This window comes from Scardinius erythrophthalmus, assembly GCF_964197995.2.
Source record: "Scardinius erythrophthalmus genome assembly, chromosome: 3".
Taxonomy (NCBI): Eukaryota; Metazoa; Chordata; class Actinopteri; order Cypriniformes; family Leuciscidae; genus Scardinius; species Scardinius erythrophthalmus.
In genome coordinates, this window is record NC_138223.1 from 57072319 (window position 1) to 57084417 (window position 12099).

Below are 12099 nucleotides of genomic sequence, written 5' to 3' on the forward strand. Positions count from 1 at the left end.
TTTGAAATTACTGTTTTCTATTAAATCTAAATTCAAATTTTTTTCAGTGAGTCAAAGCAGCTTTTGATTGGCCGTTACCCCAGTCTTCAAAAATATTTTTTTTGTATAATGTTTTTACATAAACCTTCCTTTACTGCATGTGCTTGTTTTCCACAGAAAGGCTGAGTGACTAACATATAAATAAAACATATAAACATATAAGACTAACAATAAAACATTTTAGTATATTCGTCTATTAGTAACGCCACTGAAATACAACTGTATTTTTAATCAGAGAAATTAGGGTTGGTGAAGTCTCTACTCTTTTACTCCATCGCTCGTACTGTAGGAGGCGCTGTGACGGTATTTAGTCTACTGGTAAAACCACTGAAGAAAGAAAGACTGGAGCTCTCAGATGGTGAGTTTAATCTGTTGTATAAGCATTTTAGCTGTTGGCTTGTTATTTTTATGTATCTAGTTTTTAATTAACTTTAAAATTTAGCTTTTCCACGCCTACTTAGCTTATGAAAAATAGCTATGGTTTTGCTACAGTAAAAATGACGTCATGTTTTTTCTACAGTAATGTTTTAACCATGATATTTGTAGTAAACAGTTACTATTCCAGCAATACAGTGGGTAATTTTCAATGCTAGATTCACGATTTTGGGTGAAATGAGTAGAAATCTGACAATATCATGTTTATTATATTACTAAATGAGTAATACATGTAATAGTGTCATATAGGCTCCTATTTGATAATATCCCTGCACAGTGCTGGCTCAATACTGAAACTAAACATAAATGCTCCTAAACACTTAAATCTGAAATTAATATTCTCTGAAATGGGCTATTTTGAGTTTAAATCAGTGTCAGTTCATTGCAAATTCCTCATGAAATGATGATGATGTTTGTCTTCAGATGTTGACCATGAGAGCGCAGATGGATGTGATCTGCTGTAAATCAGTAGGAACGGATCTGTCCATGCTGGATATTGAGGATTTCATCACTGAAATCTGTCAGCTGAAGAAAGAGGTGGCGTCACTGGAGGCAAAGCTGAGAGAAAGAGGAGACAAACCCAACAGAGAGGTTTGAGCAGCTCATCATTTCATCCTTCAGCTCAATCAAACCAAAGCTTTGTTAGCGTCTCACTTCTTATGCACATCTCAAGTTAAGCCAGAAGCAAAATATGCTAACAAATCACCAATATAACCACTAGAGATAACTGCTGAGTAATGAGGCTAATATCAACTGGCTGTTGTTTATTTGTGTTGATCTATGATGTGTTTGTCAGGATCTGGAGAAGGTTTCAGTGTGTGTGACTGATGGGACAGAAGCTCAGGATTCAGTCTGGAGATCCAGAGACACACAGGACTCAGAGCTCAGCCTCACTTTACTCTGTTATACTGACGCTCAGGATCATGGATCCGCTGATCAAACCTCTGACTGTAACGCTGGAGAACAGCAGATGAAGATGTGCTCCGTCAGACTGGAGGACTGCAGGAACCTGATAGAGAGACGAGGAGAAGAAACCACAGCAGAGGAACAACAACAGAGCCGTGAGGAGGAGGAGGAGGAGGAAGATCAGAATAATGAGGAGGATGATGATGAAGGAAATTATGTTGATGATGATGATGATGAACAGGATGAGGATGAAGATCAGAATGATGATGTTGATGATGATGACTTTGTTCCTGCAGGTATGTTTCTTTCTTTTATGACCAGATATGCTGAAGTAACAGAATTAGTATTAAATTGTAGAAATTCATGTGGAGCAGCATTTGTAGCGAACTCTGCCAATTCATTAAGACAGTTAGAATGGCATTTTGTGAGCTGCAGCTGTGTAAAATATCCCAGTGATAAAATATCAAATCAAACATTGTATTTATTTAAATGACAGCCTTAAGTTAAAAGTTTGATAACACACATCACAATTTGGATCAACTTATCTCTGGGCATTGTTATTTTTTTCTGCAATTACATTGTACACATACAGTATATTGTACATATATCTGATTAGGGGTGTAAATCGGACAGTTAATCACGATACGATACGATATCGATTCTCTTAGCCAGCGATACGATATTTTCCGATACTTCAAAAAATTCCACGATACGATTCGATTCGATTCAGGGCTATATCGATCGATTAATCGATATTTGTTCATACAACTAGTTACATTTTTATTAACTCACAAATGCAACCAAAATATATAACATGAATGTTTAATTAAACTCTTTGAAAATTGCACACCCTCTCCCAATTGGGACATTTATAACAGAAGTGGTCATTTGCAAGTACTCCGTTCTTGTTCATTTTCATAAATCATGTTTTTTTATTATTATTGTGCATTCCAAGTAATATCAATCAAACTGCAGCTGGGTTGTTTTGATTATTAATAATAATAATAATAATAATAATAACTTAAAAAATACAGGTAAATTACAAAATTAAAGATAATTGCTTTAATATGTTATTTATTTTATTTTTTTTGCAGAGCAGACACATTCACATTTCATCTTTCTGAGTCAAACAAAACCAAGTAATTGCTATGATAAATAATACAACACTCGGTTAATCTTCATAACGTTAATCTCCTCAGCTGACATAGACATAGACAAACTTTGTTGTTGTGATAACGTACACGCAATACAGAGAGCTTTTCCCTCACCACTAAACGAGCTGCTTTAGTAAGGTTCCGTGAAAATGTTTCATCTTTTATTTTCCTTTTACGCCCTGAAGATATCACGAGTTCATTGAAATTATCCATCCTCGATCACTTTTAGTCAGCTTCGACAGTTTGACGAAACTCCTCTTAGCTAGCGCGTCTTTTCAAAATGACCTCACCTGAATACTGCGCGCTGAGTCGCTAAAACGGATTTATCGTGTTGTGTTCACCAACAAGGGTGCGACGACTGCTTGTCTGTTTCTGCTGTAAAACCTGAACTTGCGATGCCTTGACAGCGGACAATACCGGCTTTTGTGAAAAAAAACTTGTTTAGGGTTTAGTCAGTCTTGTCAGGCGTCTTTTTCAGATGAGGAGATTAACGTTACACACCGGCAGGCGGTTGGTGAGTAAACGAAAATGTGCGCTTTGGCAGAAGGATGTTACGTGAGAATGTGGAGAGTGTTAAAATAAAGGTGTATATCGATATTTTAAGTGTGGAATCGATGCATCGTATCGTTAGACGTTATATCGATGCATCGATCCATATCGATGTATCGTTACACCCCTATATCTGATATAGCATTGTATTAGTAATTTTTTCCCTGTACATATCGTTTGGTCCACCACAAGGTGTCACTGTGGCCTCAAGTCAAGTCACCTTCATTTATATAGCACTTTTAACAATATGATTTTTTCAAAGCAGCTTTACAGTGATAGTAGGAAATTACAATAACAGAGATTGTTTTGGCTTTACAGCAGCTCTAGGATAAAGTTATTGTCCTGCTAAAGTTAGTTTTAATTGATTGATTCACTTCCGTTGCGAAGCTCATTAGTTATTAACGTCGGGGCCGCTAACACGACACCGTTCTATCAGAAAACCCTCAATGCGCTGCGGCCGCCCATTCGCACAAAACAGTGCCTGGTGGCTCGAGATCGCACTCCCGGAAATAGGTTCCAAGGTGCAAAAGATTATCAATTATCTCTGCGCAAACCTCTGCACAAACACCGACTTTAGTTAGCGCGTCCGCGTAGCTACGTGGGGACTCTGTACAGATAAAACGACAGCGTTTTACACTTTTTTACAGCGTTGACTTCAGGACTGCGTTGTCGTCGTGTCCAGGCGTAGATCCTTCATCAGATCTGGATACAGCCTGGATCCAGCGGACTGCGGTAAACTTCGGGATAAACCGAAAGACTAATATCTGCGTAGATGCCATCTTTAGACGTTCATCAGGATTTATGGGAAGTGTTCCCGAATCCGGCTGACCTAAACTATGCAGCCTAACATTGAAGTATAGAAGTGTACAATGTGTTATGTGTATGCTAGGCCAAAGATATGTGTATATTTAGTCTAGATTTGAACTGACAGAGTGTGTCTGCTTCCCAGACAATGGTAGGAAGACTGTTCCAGAGTTTTGGTGCTAAATAGGAGAAGGATCTACCGCCAGCAGTCGATTTTGATATTTGATATTGATATTGATAGCCGGAATTTTAAGATCGCAACGTGAAGGACTATAATGTGTTAAGAGCTCGCTCAACTCTAGCTGCTGCGTTTTGGACCAGCTGTAATTTATTTATTAAGCGTGCAGGACAAGGTTATTCTAGGTTATTACATGAGGAACTTTTTTGTCCAATAGTTAAAATCTCTGTTTTTTCATAGTTAAGTAGTAGGAAATAACTAGTCATCCAGTTTTTTTATATCAGCTATGCATTCCATTAATTTTGTGAATTGGTCATTTTTGTCGCGGCTTGAAGAGATATAGAGCTGAGTATCATCGGCATAACAGTGAAAACTAATGCCATGCTTCCTAATGATATCTCCTAATGGTAGCATGTACAGAGTGAACAGCAGCGGTCCTAGTACTGAGCCTTGTGGTACGCCATACTGAACTTGTGATCGATAAGACATCTCATCATTTACTGCTACAAACTGATAACGGTCTGATAAGTATGATTTAAACCATGTTAGTGCAATTCCACTAATGTGAATGAATGAATGTTTTGGTCAATAGTTTCAAATGCAGCACTAAGATCGAGTAACACTAATCGAGAGACATACAACCACGATCAGATGATAAGAGCAAATCATTTGTGACTCTAACGAGAGCTGTCTCGGTACTATGGTACGGTCTAAATCCTGACTGGAAATCCTCACAGATATCATTTCTTGCTAAAAAAGGAACATAGTTGTGAAGATACTGCTTTTTCTAATATCTTTGACAGAAAAAGTAGATTCGAGATAGGCCTGTAATTGACTAATTCTGTAGGATCAATGTTTTTTTAAGAACTGGTTTAATCATCATAGCCAGCTTAAAGTTTTTGGTACGTATCCTAATGACAAAGATGAATTAATGATATTAAGAAGAGGATCTGTGACCTCTGGAAGCATCTCTTTCCATAGCTTAGTCGGTATAGGGTCTAAAATACATGTTGTCGGTTTAACGAGTTTAGTAAATTCTTCCTCCCCTATAGCAATGAATGAATACAATTTTTCCTCAAGGAGACTACAAGCACTGTCTGATGCGATACTGTAGTCGACGGTTGCATAGTTATCATTTTCTCCCTGATATTATCAATCTTGTTAGTAAAGAAGTTCATAAAGTCATTACTGCTGTGCTGCTTGGAAACGTTTGTGTTTGAAGCTTTATTTTGCATTAGTTTAGCCACTGTTTCAAATAAATACCTAGGATTATGTTTATTTTCTTCTAATAAGTTTGAAAAATAAGCAGATCTAGCAGCTTTTAAGGCCTCTCTGTATGCAATCGAGCTCTCTTTCCATGAAATGTGAAATACCTCTAGTTTGGTTTTCTTCCAGTTGCGCTCCATTTTTCTGGCTGCTCTCTTAAGGGCCCGAGTGTGTTCGTTGTACCACGGCATTGGATCATTTCCTTTAATCTTCTTTAAGCGCAACGGAGCAACTGTGTCTAAAGTGCTGGAAAAGAGAGCGTTAAAAGTGTCGCAATATCGAGTTCTTCTAGGCTATCTGGGATCCTGAGATGATGAAACTGATCAGGAAGGTTATTAATAAAGCAATCTTTAGTGGCAGAAGTGATAGGTCTAACATATTTGTAACACAGAGTCGGCTTTGCAGCCTTGGCTAAATGAAGTTTACACGAGACTAGATAATGATCTGAGATGTCATCGCTCTGCTGCAGAATTTCAACGGCATCAACACTGATTCCGTGTGATAATATTAGATCTAGAGTATGATTACGAAAATGAGTTTGTCCTGACACATGTTGTCTAACTTCAACAGAGTTCAGAATGTCTTTAAATGCCAATCCCAATGCATCTTTTTCGTTATCTAGATATATATTAAAATCACCAACAATTAGGAATTTATCTGCAGTCAGTACTAACTCTGATAGAAAGTCCGCAAATTCTTTGATAAAGTCTGTATGGTGCCCTGGTGGCCTGTATACAGTAGCCAGCACAAATCTCAAACGTGATTAATCATTTGCACTAGATAGTGTTACATTAAGCACCAACACTTCAAAAGAATTATATTTGAAACTAGACTTAGTAATTCTGAAGATATTACTATAAATTACTAGCCTGGAAATCCAGACCTAAATCTAAAAGATTAATGTCTGGCGTTGACTAATGAAAATCGGCCAGCTCGAGGGGTGGCACCAAGCATGCATTTGAAAATCTCACTGCACGCAATTGGATAACACTAAGACCAATTACATGTTATCGCTTAGCTACCAGTGGAGCTAACTGGTAGATTATACTCTTACTGTATCCGGTCGGCAAAACAGCAAAAACGGCCTTCTTGCAAAGGAACGATTCGAGCGCCGTCTTCTGTTCCTCTTTTAGAGAAAATGTCTAAATCTTTCATTGTAGCGGCCAAAGCCGTTTCAAACAACTGGTATTCATCCATAGCCATCTTGCAATGTTTACTAATGACTTCGACGTCGCAGCACTGTCGTCATCTCACCTCTGGCCCGCGTATATCAGATATCCCGATGTGATTGGTGCAGCTCAGATAGAGGGGCATATTTAATGAGCATCATTACTCGACACCAGAGTAACTCGCTGAGCAAATTCAACTTGTGAGAACTCTGGATTACCAGGGTTATAAATTACAGCAACACCTCCCCCTTTGCCTTTCAGACGAGGTTCATGTTTATAACAGTAATATTGGGGGGGTGGACTCATTTAAAGTAATGTAATCGTTTGGTTTTAGCCAGGTTTCTGTCAAACACAGCACATCTAGGTTATAATCTGTAATCATTTCATTAACATTAAGTGGTTTTGAAGTAAGGGATTGAATATTCAGCAACCCAAGCTTTATCATTTGTTCATCTGTATTATATCTGTTTTTTTACTTGTTGAACATCAATTAAATTATTACCCTTAAATGGGTTTGGGAGTTTTTTGTATTTCCTAATTCGGGGAACAGACACAGTCTCTGAGTCTCATATGATGGTATCTAGGTGAAAGAGTCTCTATATGATGGGACCTCAGTGACGTGAGACAGCTAGCAGACGGTCGGATTAGCCAGTCTGTCTGCTTCCTGACCTGGGCCTCAATTCATGTTTGAGCTCTAAGACTGTGCCATATTACAAGAGAGACGAGCAGCACCATCCCAGGAGGGATGAATACCATCTCTTTTCAACAGGTCAGGTCTGCCCCAAACACTTTTCCAATTGTCTATGAATTCTATATTATTCTGCGGACACCACTTAGACAGTCAGCCATTGAGTGAGGAGAATCTACTAAGCATCTCATCACTCCTGCGAACAGCAATGGGGCCAGAGCAAATTACAGTGCCTGACATCGTACTTGCGAGTTCACACACCTCTTTAACGTTAATTTTAGTGATCTCCGACTGGCAAAGTTGAAGTTACGATTAGCATTAGCCAGCACTTTTAAATTTGCTTTGATGTCAGGTGCTCTGGCTCCCAACAAACATGTGACTATGGTGGCTGGTGTCTCTATTTTCACAATCTGTGTAACAGAATCACCAATAACTAGGGCACATTCAACAGGATTCAACAGTGGGTGTTTCACTGAGTGGGGAGAATCTATTTGTTATGGTAGTCGGAACGGAAGAGCGGTGTTTTGTCCTGCGACTACAGCGTCTCACGGTCAGCCAGTTGCCCTGCTCCATGGGCTCTGTAGCCGGAACCGAACAATGTACAGAGTTCACTAAGCTAGTCACATCCAAAGCAGTATCTAAAGCCCTTGCACTCTTACTATCCTCAATTCAATTTGGATGCGTGTCTCTAGTTCTGAAATCTTCTCCGCCTGACTACTTCCCTGCATTTATCACATGAAAAGCCCTCTGTGCTGACAGAGAAGGCTAATACTATACATGTGATACGAAGTGCAAGTGACAATAAGAGAAGACATGACTCACCGTGTTTGTTGACTGATCCTACTCACCACAGTTGTTTGATGGACTCGTAAAAGGCGTGAGAGAAAAAATAAAGACGGCAGGCACGGATGGCACGTTAACAGGCTAGCAAATTACTAGCGTGTTGTGCTAGCGATAACGATTTAGATTGAAGGTAGCAATGTCAGATTAATGCGTGGGGATGAGTAAGTTATATTTAGCAATATAAACAACAAAGGAATGATAGTAAATAAAGATTCAAAACAGAAAGCTATACGGAGCATACAGATGCAAACCACTCAGCAGCAAGGTAGACAGACAGACAGGAGCAATCCATGATAAGGATTATTAAGGGTATATAAGGGTATGAAGGGTATGATAAGGCCCAAAGGTGTCTTGGGTGGTCAAACAACCCTTGGTATTTTCCTCGTGGGGCTCAAGCTGTGCCCTCTCCAAACCAATCTATCTTTTACAAACTGCCCAAAGTTGACATCTTTAAGGTGCTGTATGTAACTTTTTCACTCTACTAAAGCATAAAAATGCCATAATATGTTTGCATATATTGAGGAAACATACCAAGTTCACATAATCATTTCTCTGAAAAACACTTCTACAGCCAGTTATTTTACTTTGAAATGTGCGTTTCCAGGCATTGTCCATTGCGCTCGTTCCTGTTGCGTGTGCTCAAACTGGCACCTCGTGTGAACGTCGTCGAGTCTGAATAGCAGGTGGTGGGAGAAACGACGATCTCCGATATTTAGAATTGGAAAGCAGTACCTTTTTTCGACCACTAGTTGTCATTCTTACAGACTGCACCTTTAAGTGGAATCTTACAAGGGTTTGTTGTTTACAGTGGCGGAGTTTGTTAGTTAGCTTAGACTGGATGCTGCCCACTTCATTTATGGTCCTAGATTGTTCTGTTTGAACAAATCATCTCTGTCCGATCTACTCTCAGATCCAACACAATTTTATTTTGACTGATCATTCAGCTTTAGTATAAAAGTTCTATATTTAATGCCCATTTTGCTCCTTTCAGAAGACATCGCTGGTTCATCTTCTGATGGAGAAACTGCCTCTACATCCAAAGAGCGACAGACAGTGAAGAGTTTCTCCTGTGGAAAAACATTCAGCAAACAGGGTCATTTAGCAAAAAGTGAGAGAAAACGCAAAGAACTGAAAGACTTCACCTGTAAGAGATGTGACATCAGCTTTTCTACCTCAAAAGAGAAGAGACTTCATTCAAAAGAGCACAGCGAGAAGAAGGAGTTTCGCTGCGAACAGTGCGGGAAGGATTTTTTCACCACTCCTCATAATATGAGAGCTCATATAAAGACACACAGCGAAAAGACTTTACACTGCAGCGAGTGCGACAAGTATTTCCGCACCAAACAACATCTTACAATGCATAAGAGAATCCACACTGGTGAAAAGCCGTACAAATGTCCTCACTGCGAGAAGAGCTTCAACCAGAGATCCAATTTGAAGAGCCATCAACTCACACATAGCAATGAGAGGCCGTACAAGTGTCCTCACTGCGAGAAGAGTTTCAACCAGAGATCCCATTTGAAGAGCCATCAACGCACACATAGCAATGAGAGGCCATACAAGTGTCCCCTCTGTGAGAAGAGTTTCAACCAGAGATCCAATTTGAAGAGCCATCAACGCACACATAGCAATGAGAGGCCATATCAGTGCCCCCTCTGCGAGAAGAGCTTTAACCAGGGATCCCATCTGAACAACCATCTACTCATACACACCAATGAGAGTCCATACAAGTGTCCCCTCTGTGAGAAGAGCTTCAAATGCGGAACCAGTCTGAGGAAACATCTACTCACACACACCAGTGAAAGGCCGTATCAGTGCAGTGAATCTGAGAAAACCTTTACAAACTCTAGTTCTCTGAAGTTACACCAAAAAACACACTCCGATAACAGACCATATCAGTGTTCACACTGTGAGAAACGTTTCTATAGTTCGAGTCACTGGAAATCCCATGAGAGGACTCACACCGGAGAGAAACCGTACCTGTGCTCCTACTGCGGGAAGAGCTTTGCTAGTCCATTTTATTTCAAAGTTCATCTGAGAGTTCACACGGGAGAGAAACCATATCACTGTGGTGATTGTGGGAAGAGTTTTACTAATTCAAGTAGCTTACAAATACACCAGAGGACTCATACAGGAGAAAAACCTTTTAAATGTTCACATTGTGACAAGACTTTTGCTCAATCAAGTGCCATGAAGGTCCACAAGCGAATACATACAGGAGAGAAACCTTACCGCTGCTCCATCTGCGGCGAGAGATTCGCTTTTAAATGGGGTTTTCAGACTCACCAGAAGAACCACGCCGCTCCAGAATCATCATAGCTTCATCATGTCATTATTTTTAGGTTGTGTCAAAAAAACCCACCTTACAGTGTTACAGGGACGTTATGGTTGCAAAATACCTAAAACTAGAATGTCCAAAGGAGACCAAACTTAAATATCTCTGTCTTAGCACCTTATATTAGGCCATATGTGAAAAATCTGGGTGTTTTACTGGACAGCGCATTAAAATGCTCCTATTATGCTATTTTAAAGTTTCCTAATGTTGTTGTGGAGTCTCCTACAACAGGTTTACAACCAATGCACAATCAATGGCTTGAGAATATCCATAATGCACTGTGAGGATTGTGCTGGATAAATTCCTGCATCTATCCAGAAGATGGCGCCCGCAGCTCAATCATCCATCCATTTATTTTCCAAACCGCTGGTCCAATGTGGCTACAGCAGAATATCATACAGGTATAAATAGCTTTTTACTTAATTATTAAATTGTTTAAATAAGGTTTATACGTAATTTCCATGACAGAGTTCAAGATAAATCTTTTCTTCTTACTCCTGGAGCTGCCAGTTTGTTCAGTTTCAAATGATTATTAAACAGCTCAAACTATGCAAAAGCGGCAGCCCTTCCAGTGCACTCAGTGTCTGAAATCACACACTCGTTTTCATTCACTCCTTCAAATGAACTATATTAGTGGACTAAAGTAGGGAATAGTGAATGAGGGTATAGGGGGTGATTTTGAACACAGCAAATGTCTTCAGACTCACTAGAAACTTCCAGGCGAGTGTGTTGGAGCTAAACTGTGCGGGATGTTGGCCCTCCTGGAGCAGGATTGGACGCCCCTGTTCTCGAACATTATTAACTGTGTAGAAATGAATCCTCTGGATGAAAATCTGTTTCTTTATGACAACTTTTAATTCATTGTAATGTGCAGATCAGTGTCTGCTGTTGAAGTGAAGTGTGTTTATGGGGGAATTAAATCACACAAACAGTATGACGAGGCCTAATTCTTTTAGCAGTTATTTAATACTGAAAAACATGACGGTATGAAATGAGTCTTAGTCACTTGCTGAAATGATCCAGACATGGAAATGAAATAATACACTACAGGTACAGTAACATGTTATAAGGTCACACTGTTAGTTTTTGGGATTAACAACTGCATCTACTTACAGGTGTGAATCTTGAAATGTCTCGTTCACAAATCAACTTACAGTAGCGCCTCAAATACTGTCTGTATTAATGTGCAACGGGAGTCAAACCTGTATTTACCAGTGAAAGTGACCAAAGTAATATCTCAGTTTACAATAAAGCAGTGTAATGCAATTAAAAATGCAAGTTTATTGTGTTTCTCTCTGTTTGTCTCGGGGAGTGTGTGAGTTTGTGACTGGCCTACATTTCTTCTTTCCTGTGTTCTGCTGGAGGGGGTGCAGTAATAAACACCAAAAATAATAATACTGAAATATTATTCCAATTCAAAAATCACTGTTTTCTATTTGAATGTTCAAATGTATTTTCAGTCAAATCTCCATTTTATTGGCTTTTACTCCAGGCTTCAGTGTCACAGGAACCTTCAGAAATAGATGCTGATTTGCTGTTCAAGAATTTGCTGTTTATCACAGTTGAAAATACTTGTGCTGCTTAATGAAGTGTGGAATCTGACATACATTGTTTTTTCAGGATTCACAGATCAACAGAAAGTGAAGAACAGCATTTATTTCAAACCGAGAGCGTCTGGAACATGTAGCCTAATTTACAGTGCGCCTCTGCTGATCTGCGCGCGCTTTCTCCTG

At 39.4% G+C, this 12099-nt stretch overlaps 1 protein-coding gene across 1 annotated transcript; it reads left to right on the forward strand.

Annotated features, from left to right (window-relative positions):
- Positions 1–353: 353 nt before the first annotated feature.
- On the forward strand, positions 354–11634 carry LOC308687497 (uncharacterized protein). Its single transcript, XM_081360071.1, has 4 exons — positions 354–397; positions 898–1065; positions 1271–1676; positions 9023–11634. Exons 1-4 carry the CDS (start codon positions 395–397, stop codon positions 10348–10350), a joined length of 1905 nt encoding a protein of 634 aa, XP_081216197.1. The 5' UTR covers positions 354–394; the 3' UTR covers positions 10351–11634.
- Positions 11635–12099: the final 465 nt, after the last annotated feature.